Source organism: Phyllobates terribilis, unplaced genomic scaffold (assembly GCF_046119375.1).
Source record: "Phyllobates terribilis strain yellow unplaced genomic scaffold, ASM4611937v1 Scaffold_2__4_contigs__length_985480577, whole genome shotgun sequence".
Classification (NCBI taxonomy): Eukaryota; Metazoa; Chordata; class Amphibia; order Anura; family Dendrobatidae; genus Phyllobates; species Phyllobates terribilis.
The window spans coordinates 299,077,935-299,094,787 of record NW_027362762.1 but is presented as its reverse complement, the minus strand read 5'-3'; the positions used below and the strand labels follow the sequence as shown (position 1 = coordinate 299,094,787).

Genomic DNA, 16,853 nt, shown 5'->3' with positions numbered 1-16,853 from the left:
TACTTATTAAAAACTAAAAACTCAAATATCTATTGGCTAGAAACAAAATTCCTCCTAAAAATGCAGTAAAAAATGTAAAACAAAACCTTACCTAAATAGAAAAAGCAGGTCTAAATTTCTACATATGTACATTTTTCTTGGTTAACATGATTCTTGAGCCAATGCTATTTTTATGTGTTTTGCTTTTAAGCTGGAAGTTGTGTACAGTAATAAGTCATATCCATAAATGTAGTGCTTGGTTTACCATTATATTGCTTACTAATGTTTGCAACCTATAAATGACTGGATGTGGTTGTGTCATTCAGTTTCCTTATATTTAGGCTAAATTCACTCCATCGGCGGCACATGGACCCATAGAGTTTCCTGGATCTATACCCACATCAGTAAAAATCACAGATGTGTGTGTGAGATTGAGAGCAGGTCCTATTTTGATCTATGTTTGCAGATCAGAATTGGCTATACACTGTGTGCACAATTATTACAACAATGCTGTCAGTCAATCCAAAGGTTAATAAATCTGAAACCCGGATATATAAGAAAGTACAAGTGAGGTTTTGTCTTTCTTAGGAGAATGTCTGTGTTCAGAATTATTATGCAACTAAGTGAAAAACGTAAATTTTCCTATCTCAATTGTTTATTTTCATCTGTTAAAGTAGGATAATAACCAAACAACTCAACATGTACAAAAATAAATTTCTGACATCTCAAAACAATAAAAACCTTGACCGATATAGCCACCCTTCTTTTCAATTACAGTCCTAAGCCTTCCATCCATGGAGTCTGTCAGTTTCTTAATCTGTTAACAATCAATTTTTTTGGGCAGCACTAACTCCGAGACACTGTTCAGAGAGGTGTACTGTTCTTCTTCACCATTAATCTCCATGTTAAAATGGGTCCACAATGGGACATGTCATTATTCTTTCATCTTTAAGGCCTTTACTGGCTAGCCAAGCACTGGAAGACTTTGATTCATGGAGCATTGTCCTACATAACGATCATGGTTTTATTGAAATAATCAGACTTTTTCTTGTACCACTGCTTGAAGAAAGTGTCTTCTAAAAACTGGTAGTAGGTTTAGGAGTTGATTTTGAGTCCATCTTCAACCTAAAAAGGTTCTACTAGCTCATCTTTAATAATACCAGCCTAAAGGAGTACCCCACCTCCACTTTGCTGGCATCTGTGTCAAAGTGGAGGTCTATGCTTATTACTGATCCAGCCATGGAACTTTTGATAGTTCTGTGATCACGCCCCAATATCAAGAGTGCTGCATCGTTCTCTAATACTTTTAACCATTTTTGACTTTTCAGACTCAGTTAAATATATTTTTGGCCCATTTTGCCTGAGCCAACCAAGTTGCCTAATAATTTTGCATACCTTGATAAAGGGTGCTGATATCCTTAGGTTATACCCTCCCTCATTACACAAATACACATCACCTGATCTGCTTCATCCAATAAGCATTCAAGTTTATACAGCTTGAAGTTGGAAAATCTGCATAAAAATGATGATATGGACAAAATATTCATTTGTACAGTGTCCATTTTAGGACCTGATCAGATATCAAAATAAAACATCAGAATGATGTCAGTTTGAGGCTAAATACCCTGTCTATTTCGTTATGTGCTTTTCAGTGCAAACCTGTCTGAAACTCATTGGCACTTTAACAAATACCTCCTCCAAGCCAAAATCAAATGATGTGTGATTTTGATGTGTGAGTCTGATGTGTGACTTTCTTCAAACATCAGAATCAGAATGGTTGATCTCATAAGACAGAAAAAGATACCAGTCACTATCATTTGACCTGATGGCTTAATGGTAGAGCATCCGCCTCTGAAACTACAGTGTCTAGGTTCAAGTGCACTGGCTTCTAGACATAGAGTTTTGGGTCCAAGTCCCATCAGTGAACAGTGACTTTTTATTATTATTATTATTATTATTATTACTACAGTTGTAAAAGTCCCTTATCAAAGTCACATATCAAAGTCCCATATCAAAGTCACTTGTCAAAATCAGTTCTCAGACAGAGTATTTAGCCTCACACTGACATCATTCTGATGTTTGATTTTGATATCTGATCATGTCCTAAAATGGGCACTGTACATTTGCCTAATAATTGTGCACACAGTGTACAAGTCTATGGGGATCAGTGAAACACGGATGAAAGTTGGAACGCTTCTGATTTACATCCGTGTCTCACCAATCTATTGCTCAGTGATCAGTTTGAATAAAAACGTGACCTTACAGGGGGGGGTTTTATTGGCTTGAGTACAAAGACACTCCTTCAATGAAAAATAATGGAAGAGATAAAAGCAGATGCCACACGGAGGCAACATGAATGACAGATGAGGAAAAAAACAGTCCTTTTTGCACATATGGTAAAATTTACCTTTATGTGTGAATGGAGGCTTTCTTGCGAATAAGGAATTTTTTATCTAAATATATTATAGGCCATTTTGTTAGGAGAATAATTGATAACAGAATGAACATATCTGAGTGGTGTAGACATAAGATATATAGATATAGCTATAAAAAAATATATATTTATGTGTATATATTACTGTAAATAGATAGATAGATATATGCCTACCCCACTCAGATCTAATAGTAACTTTATTGTAAAAGTTGTATAAATCATCTTCTAATGCCACACTAAGACACCTCTAATACGTAAGAGTGCCGAGCATGCTGTAAGCACCGGTGTGTGGCAGTGATAAGAAAGCAGAGACTCTCCCTAGCGTGCCTGGCTGCATAGCTATAACTCAGGTGGTCTGCTACTTCTGCGTAAATTAATTGGCCAGTTCATGCATATCCTAATCCAACAATGGGAAGCTTAGTTCATTGGTGTCTGCTCCTAGAACTGTGATAGGGGTTTGTCAAGGTATGTTAAAATGTGCGAAATTGGACTTAAAACTGAGAGTTTAATCCTCTTAAGCAAAAGGACAATGCTGTTCCAGGCGAACTTTATTAATAGTTTGTTATGTTTATAATCCCTACCTTGCTGTACTAACAAAAATACCACAAAAGAATCATTAAAGTTTTATTTGCAGAATGCCAATAAATACCACAGTTACTTAAGGCCATTATATGGAGGGAGACGCTGAGCATCACACCAGCACACCTTGCTTTGTTACAGTAGAGACCCTCACATGAAGAGTTTGCATTATGTTTCATAATCCCTTCATAGCTGACAAATTGACCTAGAATGATATGTCAAGTGTTGCTGGATACCTGAACAGACAATACAGTGTTTCAGTTTAAACAGACTACGCTGCCTTTGTCAAGTGTCACATTTCCTTTAGCTCTTTTACATGCAGTGGTTACTGTCGACAAATCCGGGTGAAGGTTGGTTATAAAATTCTGCTAATTCGTGTGAATCGCTCCTCTGATTTCATTTGAGTTATAACAATTTTTTTTTTCTGAAAGGTTTTACAAGTGTATGGTTTTACAATGTTTCCACCAAGATGACAAATATAATACAGCTTTAACTCTTATTTTTGTTCTTTTTTTTGTTGTAATTTTTGACATGTTTATTATTATAGATTATGAATTTTTTTTTTAAATATTACAAATACTATAGATAAAAAAAGGGGGGGCAAAAATCTTAGAAACACAGCGAACACCATCTAAAAGCTCAAACTATATTTCTTATTAACAATGTAATGATTAGTGAAGCATGATTAATGAAATTTAGAATTAAATTTTACTATTAGGAAGAAAAAAAATAGGTTTTATACTCATGTGTATATAAAAACTTAAAAACACCGCAACTCTATTAATTGCCTTCTTTTTCTATATAACAGAAATAAAACATTAGATAAATGTTTATTCTATTAGTAATGACCAATAAAAAAGCAAGAGCAGCTTAGAGCGTTAGCTAGAACAACATATTACTTTTTTTTATATTTCTTTTGTGTCACTTTTATGTCTTTTTGCACCAATATTTTAAGATGTAATGATTACCCTTTAAAAATCTAAATCTGTAAAGACAAAAAAGTTGCACATTTGATATGTTAACGAAGAGCATGGCAGCCATAGAGTTTCTACTTTTGAAGCCACAATGTATCGTTTGCTGTAGTATTATCGAGATCATCGTAGGAGAGGCATGGACATCATACAAAGCAGAGCCCGGTATCGACTGCATGATAGGTTTTCATTAGTTTGTATTATTTAAAAAAAAAAGCAACAACAAATAATATATTTTTTCACTTGCATGCTTCACATTTAACCCTTTTAATAGCCCAAGGTCCTTCTGCTCCTTTTCGGGTTTATTCTAGCTCTCAGCCCCCTTTTGCTAGCTAGACAATAAAGTAAAAAATGGGGCTCCTTTTTTTTTGTTTGCTTTAAAACAGAACTGATTATTTGTATTCTTATAAAGCTCTCTGAATTGAGTCAAGGCTGCATTTATCCTTCCATGCCGCCTGAGCACAAGGAAAGGATTCATGCTGCTCTGGAGTGCCAGGGATAAAAAAAGAACGCTATTACAGTAATTATTTGTTATTATTTAATGTCTAGTCCGGGAGGCATTCTCTATCTTTGAATGTTTGACACATTTTGCGTGAACATCTGTTGTTGATTCATGTTTCTGGTGTTATTAATCTTCTTGTAGGTAAGCAGGTGATTCACCCAAGCCAGATTCCTATTGTCCAGGAGCAGTTTACTCCTAGTGCTGACAAAATAAAATGGGCCTACGAATTGATTTCTGCTTTTCAAGAACACCAGAGATTAGGAAAGGTAATAAAAAAAAATATATATATATATATTTACATAACTTTCTAGATCTCCCCACATCATATGAGCCATGTGTGGCACAGACAAACACGTTATCAATCACTTTTATTTAAAATGTTACTGGAAACTAAATAAAATCTAACTCTTTTTTTTTTTTAAGCTCATTCTTTTTCTTTTTTTGCTTTCTTTTTGAATGTGCTTGTTTTGTCTTATTTTATTTTTATTTTTAATTCTTGTTTTTCTCTTTTTTTTTCTCTTCTCCTTCATTTTCTCTCTTTTTGCTTTCTTGGAAACTTTCCACACGTCTTTAGTGAATGTAAAGTGTGGCTGCTTACTTCTCAAGCAGAGAAAAGCATTCATTCTACTTACGTAAAATTATTAGTGTTCTCGTCTTGTGAAATTGAAATCAACTCGAAAGGAAGAAAAGAACATTTGAGACGGCTAGATACATTAATCCTGTGTTATGCCAGGTCAGGATTTGATGGCCGTATAATTCTTTTTAATTGTGATGATTAAGAAATAACTCTCTAAGCAGAATAGCGATTTAAAGTCAGAGATTTAGATATATGCAACAAAGTAAATTAACACCGGAAAATGGTTGTTGCTAATTTAGTGCATCATTGAGCCTCACGTTTTCTGCACTGTGGGTTTCTGCTATGTAAATATTGCAATGTTGAAGCACAATCTGTCGCCACTTTGTGCCAGTAATACTTAAATTAGGAGTCGCCTGAAGGAAGGTTTTATGCCAGTTTTAGCATCGTCTGCTAATTATCTCTTAGTTTATTTGAAATAATCCAGTTTGCTTCCCTTTATGAAAAACTAGGAGAATGGCATGTTTTAATGCACTACAATCTACATCATAGTGTATCTTACTTCATACCTTAAATCGTTAAACAGAAATTGCTAGTAAATGTGGATCATCATGCTGTGTATAGTAATTAGTTGCATATGGGGTCTCATTTCAAAAGAGAATGTACTCAAAAGACTATCCACGTGTACCAGATAACAATTTAGGTTTTCAGAAGCTTAAATGTACTTTTTTTTTTTTTATTTTACAATTTTCTATCATTTCCGAAGAATCACAATTTTAGACCACATCGGTAATTTCCTTTTGCACAATACGACAACTCTTTGTATCCACAGTCATGGGTTTCTATGAAAATAGGAATACACCGCTGTATGCACTCCAGCTAGGCTGCCTGAGCTGTTGAAAGAGACTGGCTAAGTATGCCAATCAAGGCAATGTATTTAGCCCATATCGGTTGACAGCGGACTGTCATGTTAGGAGCGCTCTTGGGGGCAAAGGGGGCTATTATTAAGATATACCTGACGTTTACAGTATAGTATTAAAAATCCCATAAAGAATATGTAATTATTTTAACATACAAACCTGGATGGATTTCTGTATTCCCGAAATGTCTTTTATTCAGGTAAATTGTCTCTGTGGTGTTTGGCATACAAAGCCTGGTGATCACAGGTCTGCGGTAAACGTCAATCATTTTCTTTCCATATCAATCTCTATGTTGTGTTTAAGGTGAAGATAAGATATTACAATATTATCTTATATATTTTTCTCCATTGGACAACTAGCGCTCACAGAGTAATACTAGTCACTGCCGTATGTGTAAAAGTGACAAATATATATTTTTCTACAATATCATATCATAAGAAAAAGATATGGAAAAGATACAAATAGACACAATATATAAATAATGTGTGTGTTCAAACAGACACAATAAAAACGCCAAGGTATGTTCTAAAAAATTTCTGCAATTCTGCTAGAATCTGCAGGAACAGCTGTAGCAGCAAATCCGCACCAAATAGCGCAGATTTTAGTTCTGATTTGTCTACAGATTTGTCCCTGCAGATAGTACAAAATAAATTATGTATATTTTATTCTCACATCCTGGCTCTTTTAAGGCCTCATTGCCTGACCTTCTGCTGGTCTCTGCACAGCCCAGCCTCCCATGATGTCATCCTGTTCCATGCAACCGCTGCTGCCAATTACAGGTTGCAGCGGTCACATGGGACGAGACGTCATAAAGGAGGCCAGGTCTTCAGCAGGACACTGGCAGAAGACCAGGCAAGGACACCACTGAATTGTAAATAAATGAGTATAGTTTGGGGTTTTTTTATACAGAAGTTGCGGATTTTGTTGCAGATCTGAGAGTACTATGTTGCTAAATTCACAGTAAACGGAATTTGTTGCAGATTTTGACTTCCCTTTACACTTAGTAGTAGAAAATCTGCAACATAAATTCACGTGGATTGGAAATCCGCAACAAAGGTCAGTTTCAGACTTCATGGCATCTTGATTTTGTTATTCAATATGTAAATGAGATTTGGGAAAATCCAGTCGAAAAGTTCCATAGTGTTTCCACCTCGTATTAACATACCCTAAAGGATGTGTCTAAACTTTTGATCATTTTTTATTGTTCTAAGGGGTTGTCCTTTAAAAAGAAAAAGTCCCATGATGGTCTGCAGATATAAATAACCATACCTAGCAGACCATTGCAGTTATTCAATACTGGTGCCCATGTCCCCCGCCAGTCTCCTTGCTTCTTCATCCAGAGTCACCCCTGCAGCCACAGATTGGCTGCAGCGTCACATGCCATCCAAGCTGAAAGGAAAATAAAGAAGTCAGTATCTTCCAACACGTGACAGAATAAAGAGACCGGCAGCGGAAACTGCAATAGTACCAAAGGACAGCGATAGTCTGGTTGATGAGTAAATGTTTTTATTTTCGTACCTCCATAGACCTATTAGAAAGTAGGGGTAGTGAACCACTTTGAGAAACTTTGCGAAGTGTCCTGATTTGTCTCTTTGGCCACTACAAACAGATGATGTATTCAGTCTGACATTCTGACATTGGTTTCATACTTTTATTCCTTTACTTCTAACTTCACTCTTCGGCAGTACATTAGCAAGAACACAGAGAGAAAAGAAGAACACATGGCATAGAATGCAGACTACACAAGGCCTTATTTTTTATTCTTTAAAGGGGTTGTTGGTCACTTAAAAAAATATTTTTAGGCATGGATGTTTTTAAAATGACCATCTGTCATATGATCAGCTACTGTCACCCACATGGATTCAGCGTAGGCTGCTCCAGATGTCTGCACCAGCTCTAGAAATAATGTCTGCAGTGTCCGGATTTGATCAGGAGCGCTGAAGCCCATGAATAGCTGCAGCGGTCAGGTGGCTAAATAGTGTGTCATCTGATGTGCGCTTGTATCACTTACTGTTGCAGACAATCACCGGTTCGGTTGCTATCGTACAGCAAAGATAACATTTCTGGAGTGATGAAAAAATGGGACATATCCTTTTAAAAAAATCTTTCTTAAATATTGTTAGTGTAGTAAGATGAGTATGTATTGGACTGACTGGTCTCTCTGTCTCTTAGTAATGTGGCCCAAGGCAGAGCTAACCACTGAGACCCTCTTGCTTTGCCATATTGTGTTTAGAAATCTTAAAAATTAAGATCTGTTAATACAATCAAGCTACTATTTTTCTATTTGGATTGTGTATATTTTCTTAACAAACTTTTTAGAGTAGTGTGAATTCATGGTAATAGTGAAAATATAGGGTTAACCAGTGTGAATTACTCTCTTTCATATTTAAAGCTTTTTTCTTCTCCATGAAAATTGCAAACTATGGCCAGAAAACCAAAGCAGACATTACATGCCCTTTTAGTGCATTTTTTATGTGGTTTTCATGCATTATCTTTATGAATTTTTTGGTGCTATCCAATTTTGAGCCCCAGTGAAGACTTTGAAAGAATTGAAATGTGTTGTTTGTTTTAAAAAAATAACATAAAATACACAAGTCAGAAAATGGAACGAAAAGATCCATGTGTGAATGAAATGTTAGAAATGTCATTCATTCTGCTGTTACTGTAAAACGCTGCATGAAAAAGACGTGGGAAAAAAAAACGCTACGTGTGAACAAGCCTTTAGAGCGTTTAGAGTCCAACCAGACAAGCCTAAAGCAATAATATTTTACACTTGAAAGTGAAGTGCAGTCTTTCAAAGCTGAGATGGATCTAATTGGCTTTGACCTTGTCAAACCAGTACATGATTGGTGGTCTCTGTTAACAGACATCCATATGTCACACATTTTGGCACTGTGTGCCTTACTCCTTTCATTATTATCTGTATTATTATTACTAAGTGCCAAGTTGATTTGGCAACCATATGAATATTTTTTTTCAGAATGTCTTGGTCTCTGCTTGGTCTTCAGGCTCCTCCATCTGTAGCTCTTCCTCCTAGTACATAGATTGTCTGGGAAACTCGTGCTCTTTCACAATCTCATCTTATTGAGTTATTCGCATGTTTATGTTTTTTTGGGGCTTTTTTTAAGTTTTATTATGATCACTTAGTTGTGTTGATTACTTAAGTAGAAATCTCAGCAAATTTTAGAGTAAAATATTTGACTGCTGCGATTAAATTGACCTCAAATGAAAATCCTGAATTTTTTTTTAGAGGAATTTTGGAAAATCCTTTGGGCCAATACCAAATACCAAGTCGTGGGCCAATATCCTCAATTAGATTTTTCTTATTAAATATAGAAGCTACTGTGAAACTGGATGCTGTATGGTTAATAAGAGAATGACAGGTCTATTGTACGGAGTCTAAATAAGTAGCCGTTCGTGGAGACAATAGCAAATTTGAGAGTGTTCTATATATTGGAAAACCCAGTATGCAATGCTAGTCATTAATATAATCGTTTTTCATCCAATATGATTGTTAAGCAGTAAGCTGCAATACACATGAAATGAAAGGCAGATGGCACACAGATGACCGGTTATATGACTGATTGTTTGTGTGAAGTATATTATAGTATATTATACAGCATCTTCTGTTACAATTAAATGGCCCATACGAGCACAAGCTTTTAGGAGAAATAGAGATGTACAAAGGAAATAAAAAATAAATAAATAAATAATAATAAAATTATTTAGATACAGACATATTGATATGTTCTGTTATCTTGTGGAAGCCATTTTTGCAAAAGTGACAACATGAAGTGCAGCCATATTGATTGTCACTTTTGAATCAGCTTCTCAGAATTTGCTGTTGATTTACTGTACTGACAAAATGACAGATTTAGTCCATGTTCACACGTTTATTAATTGGTCAGTATTTTACATTAGTATTTGTAAGCCAAACCCAGGAGAGGAGCAATCAGAGGAAATGTATAATAGAAACACGTCACCACTTCTGCATTTATCACCCACTCCTGGTTTTGGCTTAGAAATACTGATGTAACATACTGACCAAATACTCAACGTGGCCTTAAAGGGGGTTTCCCACAAACAAAAGTTCATTTCAATAATGTCTGTGTCTGATCGTGTATGGAACATACCACAGCTCCTGGGCAGGGGAGGAAGCAAAAGACAATACAGACATTACAGCCGGGGATCACAGAGGATTCATTTTGTGAGGTAAAATATGGTTTAAAAACAGGCAGTGAAATATTTTACCTCACAAAATGAATCCTCTGCGATCTCCTGCTGTAATGTCTGTATTGTCTTTTGTCTTCCCCCCCTGCCCAGGAGCTGTGGTATGTTCCGTACACGGTCAGACACAGACAATTTTTAAAATTAACTTTCGTTCGTGGAAAAACCCCTTTAACATCAGTGGCTACACTTCCCATAGTTACTTGCGAAAGATGACTTTCCTGCTGTTTGAAAAAAATACAGATAGTTTTGTAAATTAAACAGATAACACGTGAGTTTTGAAGCAAAAATTTTTTTGAATTTTATTGCACACATAATAAAAAAAAAGGCTACAAAGGCAAAATATGTATGTCAATATAAACCGCCCATTGGTAGCAGTGCAAGCGCATATACTGCTGTGAAGTAAGAACAATGGGTATTTTATATAAAAACGTCATTCAGTGATTTCACTAGTAATCTATAAACCCAATCCATATACAGTACAGACCAAAAGTTTGGACGCACCTTCTCATTTAAAGATTTTTCTGTATTTTCATGACTATGAAAATTGTACATTCACACTGAAGACATCAAAACTATGAATTAACACATGTGGAATTATATACTTAACAAAAAAGTGTGAAACAACTGAAAATATGTCTTATATTCTAGGTTCTTCAAAGTAGCCAACTTTTGCTTTGATGACTGCTTTGCACACTCTTGGCATTCTCTTGAGCTTCAAGAGGTCGTCACCGGAAATGGTCTTCCAACAATCTTGAAGGAGTTCCCAGAGATGCTTAGCACTTGGTGGCCCTTTTGCCTTCACTCTGCGGTCTAGCTCACCCCAAACCATCTCGATTGGGTTCAGGTCTGGTGACTGTGGAGGCCAGGTCATCTGGCGTAGCACCCCATCACTCTCCTTCTTGGTCAAATAGCCCTTACACAGCCTGGAGGTGTGTTTGGGGTCATTGTCCTGTTGAAAAATAAATGATGGTCCAACTAAACGCAAACCGGATGGAATAGCATGCCGCTGCAAGATGCTGTGGTAGCTATGCTGGTTCAGTATGCCTTCAATTTTGAATAAATCCCCAACAGTGTCACCAGCAAAGCACCATCACACCTCCTCCTCCATGCTTCATGGTGGGAACCAGGCATGTAGAGTCCATCCGTTCACCTTTTCTGCGTCGCACCAAGACACGGTGGTTGGAACCAAAGATCTCAAATTTGGACTCATCAGACCAAAGCACAGATTTCCACTGGTCTAATGTCCATTCCTTGTGTTCTTTAGCCCAAACAAGTCTCTTCTGCTTGTCGCCTGTCCTTAGCAGTGGTTTTCTAGCAGCTATTTTAACATGAAGGCCTGCTGCACAAAGTCTCCTCTTAACAGTTGTTGAAGAGATGTGTCTGCTGCTAGAACTCTGTGTGGCATTGACCTGGTCTCTAATCTGAGCTGCTGCTAACCTGCGATTTCTGAGGCTGGTGACTCGGATAAACGTATCCTCAGAAGCAGAGGTGACTCTTGGTCTTCCTTTTCTGGGGCGGTCCTCATGTGAGCCAGTTTCTTCGTAGCGCTTGATGGTTTTTGCAATTGCTCTTGGGGACACTTTCAAATTTTTTCCAAATTTTTCAGACTAACTGACCTTCATTTCTTAAAGTAATGATGGCCACTCGTTTTTCTTTACTTAGCTGCTTTTTTCTTGCCATAATACAAATTCTAACAGTCTATTCAGTAGGACTATCAGCTGTGTATCCACCAGACTTCTGCACAACACAACTGATGGTCCCAACCCCATGTATAAGGCAAGAAATTCCACTTATTAAACCTGACAGGGCGCACCTGTGAAGTGAAAACCATTTCCGGTGACTACCTCTTGAAGCTCATCAAGAGAATGCCAAGAGTGTGTAAAGCAGTCATCAAAGCAAAAGGTGGCTACTTTGAAGAACCTAGAATATAAGACATATTTTCAGTTGTTTCGCACTTTTTTGTTAAGTATATAATTCCACATGTGTTAATTCATAGTTTTGATGCCTTCAGTGTGAATGTACAATTTTCAAAGTCATGAAAATACAGAAAAATCTTTAAATGAGAAGGTGTGTCCAAACTTTTGGTCTGTACTGTACATACATACATCTTAACACTATCATGTGCCTTGTGGATTTTATATTTCAAATATTTCTGCAAGTAAAATAAAAAGTCATGATTAGCAAAGTTTGACACTAAATAAGACATGTTACCCTTTTTTAATTATTTTCATATCAGTTTTTAATATAGTTTTCAATGAACAAGGGGGGAATAGTCTTAAGATGAAATGTGCCAAGCAACTTTTTTTTTCCAAATTCATGTTTATTTCTAAGACGCTATTTTGAAGTCGTATTACTTTTCAAGGGGGAATAATAAAAAAAAAACAGTAATTCTGACATCATTTCTTTATGCTATGTACTTTGTTTCGAGATGTGCCTTTCTGGAAAAGCCGGTAGATGGAATTGATGCCCCAGATCAGAGTTCTGTAGAGATTCAGAAATACTGTTTTGTTTTATTAACCTTTGATGCCAGCTAGTAGTACTGGAATACTGAACAGGGTTACATTCACACCACATCTGGATGAACATGCTCGGTGCATGTGGCAAGAAAGTATCCAATGCATAAGTTTAAAATAGCCATAGGCTCCTTTCACCCATTGTAAGCCAAAAGTGTTCTTTTGGCCAATGACAGGATGCCACATACTGATATGTTTTTACTGTATAGGGAAGACAGTTTTCATGTTTCCTATATTTACCTGAATTCAGTCAGTTAACTTGATCCACAGTAATCCATGAAATAGCTGCAATGGCCAAGAATATGAGCGAACAGCTCCCCACAACTTTTATTGTGGATCTTTTTGTGCATTTGCTCAAGTTATCAGTAAGATTATTTGGAAACTATTAATTCCAACTGATATGTTTTGTTCACAATTGAAAACTGTCTTAAAACAAAAGGGTATTTCACACAGAAATATTTTTTTACATATCCACTGAATAGGGGGTTAAAGCTAGAAGCAAGTTTTAAAATCTGGGGACAACCACGTATCGCCAGACCAGAGGATCCTAGTTCATCAGCCACAAGATCGCGGCTAGGAGAAATTTGAATGGAACATGTGCCCTGATGCTCTAGTCAAAGTTTATGGCACCGCCTGAAAACAGCCAAGCACAGTGGATAGGTGATAACACTGGTAGACAGTGATTTTGGTGCCAATGATGTCTGAACGTTTTTATAATAAGTTTATGATGCTGATTAAGAATATGACTTCCATTTTGCCAAATTAGCTCTAGTTTCAGAAATACTTGATAGTTAATTAATTAGTTAATTAATTATTAATTACAGTAGAATTTTGGCTTCAAAAAGTCGCTTTTATAGCATTGTAAGCATACAAACTGAAATACAAAATAATTATATGGGATATTTCAATACCTAAGACTGAAAGAGTCAAAAGAAGCTATTGCATTTGGTATCACGCACAAGTTGCATTCGGGGAATGTATTATTTTCATGGATGAACTATCTTAAAGACTAGAACAAATTCAGCAAAAGTAATGGGATTTTTGAATTCAGTACCCTCACAATACCCTAAATCTACTAAAAAAAAAGCTTGGCACCTGAAAACATTTTTTTTTGTAAACCTGTGTTATCATTCTGGCTGTAATACTCATTTAAAGAGGTATTCCCATTTCCTATCGCAATATGTAATAGGTGTAATGATAATAATATTAGCAAATACCTCCAATTAGAAATGTAGTATAGTTCTTCTGATTCGTTAATCGTTATGTCACTTACCGCATGTGCAGGGTATTGCAGTAGCTTAGGGGTCCATGGTTATAACCACTCATATAGTGACAGTTAGTTGTTTATTTAGTTGTTAGTGGCTGTAACCATGGATACTTAAGCTACTGCAATGTCCTGCACATGGGGTAAGCGACATAGCGAATCAGAAAAACTGTACTACATTTCTAATTGGAGGTATTTGCTAATACTATTATTCTTACATCTACTACATATTGGGATAGGATCTTGGAGAATGGAATACCTCTTTCAGTCTTCTGTAAATTGTACTAAGTTGGACTACAAGCTCTCCTTGATATTGCCAATATTTTTCTTGCACATGAATATGCCTTTTTCTCCTTTTGTATATAAAGCATTTTATAGTATCTAGGCAAATCATTATAAATCCAGAATTTATAATATGAACGGTTTTCTGTGCCGCAATGGTTTTTAGTGTATTAAATAAGCACGTTCTTTTTCCATTGTACTAGCAAGTCATCTAATCTAGCCTGCTCAGAATGTATCTAGGTCATCATTTGATTCTTTTCTGGCTAAATTTTAGAGTGAATAGTTTTTCTAGCCAAAATATGTATTAGCTGCTGTGCACACCTGCGTTCTCCCAGTAGGATGCTTGATGCTTGCTGAAAGAGAATTTGGGAGATGGAGCTTTATAATATAGAATGCTGTGCACATTCTCATCCTGGATAATTGCATTTGAGTCAAGTTTAATTTTTGATATTCTTTAAATATTTTTGGAGGAAAGTGGCTATTTATTCGAGTACACATGCAAACTAAAGTCACTTTATTATGTTAGCGACTAATAATTTCTTCCATTGTTACACATCTTCACTCCATAAAACCATCTGAACTGATCAATTCCATAGTTCAGTGAAATGACAAATGGACTATTTTGACATTCCCTTGGATGGCCAAATAAAACAAATTCAGCTTCTGATATTTGATCAAGCATATTTCTACAGGCTTGAGTACAGCCTGTTTCTGTGGATGGAAGATGATTGCATAAATTTTGCAATAGAATCTAGTCCATATTTCACTTCCTGCCCAGTAATGGTGGTACTTATTCGTTTCTCTCTTACCAACTCTTTGAGACATATGATACAAAGTATCGCTCTGAAGGGCAAAGGAGGAGAAATTATAAGGACACTTGCTTACGTTCAGTATTTGGTCAGTATTTTACATCAGTATTTGTAAGCCAAAGTCAGGAGTGGAACAGTCAGAGGAAAAGTATAATAGAAACACGCCACCACTTCTGCATTTTTTACCCATTGCTGGTTTTGGCTTACAAATACTGATGTAAAATACTTACCAAATACTCAACGTGTGAACGTGGCCTTAAACCAATTTTTAATTGTACAGCAAGTTTGGTTTTTTTATTATTTACTGCATCATAAAGTAGAATATAAGTAACTATAACCATTAATTCCCCTATCATTTGTAGAAAGTGAGCAGGAAAGAGGAAAGACATGGACCTGAGCAATGTTCTTTCTCAGCAGTATGATCCAAAACGCATCAGATAAATATTGGCTAAAAAAATTCTGCCATGAAAAGTCTAATTTCTTACCGTAAATTCTCTTTCCTTTAGTCCGAAGCAGTAGCACTAATGGGGATTTTATCCTACTGGAACAAAGGACAGGTGATAGCAATTAGTTTATATAGTCTTCTCTATATAAAAGTGAAAGCTCTCTGAACTGCTCTCATGTCTCTGAGGTTGGACGACAGGAGTTTCTCTCTCGGAGACCATTTTTCACTCACTCTTCTGCACTTCATGTGGGCACCTCATCCTGTTAAAGATGCATTCTTTGCTATCTCTGTCCATACAGGGAGAGCAAAGGGTATGCCTTTCTTGTAGTGAAGCCATCATCTCAGGGAGGGTCTCGTTTTTCTGGAGTGGAACGTCAACTCGTCCAGAGAACGTAAGTTTCTGTCCCCTTTTTGCAGTATCTCCAGCTAAAAAGGGCGCATGTGCCATCTGGCCCATTTGATCACGGTGCTGGCTGCTACCATCAGTTCCAATGTCCTCATCCCTTGTCGAAGGGACACTAGTCTGGGTTGTTTCAACAATTCAACTGCGGCCATGAGTGCTCGGAGTCTTTGCATAGGAAGAGACAGGGACATACTTCTGGTGTCCAGAATGAACCCCAGAAATATTCTCTCTTGAGATTTTTCCCCAATTGATTATCCATCCTAGTGTCTGAATATATACAAATATCAAATCCAGATGAATAGAGAGGGTCAATTCTAATTAGGCCTTTATAAGCCAATCGTCCACTAATAGGAAGATTCTTATACCTTCCTCTCTGAGTCCTGCAATTACCATTGCCACAACCTTTGTGAAGGGTCGAGGAGCAGAGGAGATCCCGAAGGGAAGTGAGGTGAGCTGGAGATGAGTTAACATGCATCCTACCCAAACCAGTATTCAAAGATATCTTCAATGATTCGCATGGATGGGAATATGTAGGTATGCATCCTTTAGGTTGACGGTAGCTAGGTAATCCCCTTGCTCTAGAAGAGGTAGAATCGATCTGATTGATTCCATGCAAACCTTGTTTTGATTATGAACTTGTTCAAAAACCTGAGATCTCCAATCCACTTGTTTTTAGAGCTAGAAAAAAAAAACTAGAGTAAACCTCCTAAGCTCCTTTCCTTCAAGTGAACCTCCTCCAGGACCCGCATCTTGATAAGTTCTCTGATGGATCTGTCAAGAAGGAATTGCTTTTTCTCGTGCAGCCTCTTGTTGTAAAAAGAAGAGGGGCCCCCACGTCCTTTTTGCCGCCTACCAGAGAATCCTTTTGAGGCTCTATCTCTGCTTGAGGAAGGCCTCTGCTCTGAGTCCTGCTGATTTGGCTTCGGCCTTCTACTTTGGCCCCGAAAT

The 16,853-nt window shown here is 36.8% G+C and overlaps 1 protein-coding gene across 2 annotated transcripts in view; it reads left to right on the top strand.

The window, feature by feature from the left end:
- The window catches only part of CLYBL (citramalyl-CoA lyase), a 460,951-nt gene that overhangs the window by 429,315 nt on the left and 14,783 nt on the right, over positions 1 to 16,853 (top strand). For both annotated transcript variants that reach the window (XM_073670402.1, XM_073670408.1), the window contains exon 7: positions 4,607 to 4,731. In XM_073670402.1, the coding sequence (XP_073526503.1) occupies positions 4,607 to 4,731 (125 nt within the window). The remainder of the gene's footprint in view (positions 1 to 4,606; positions 4,732 to 16,853) is intronic.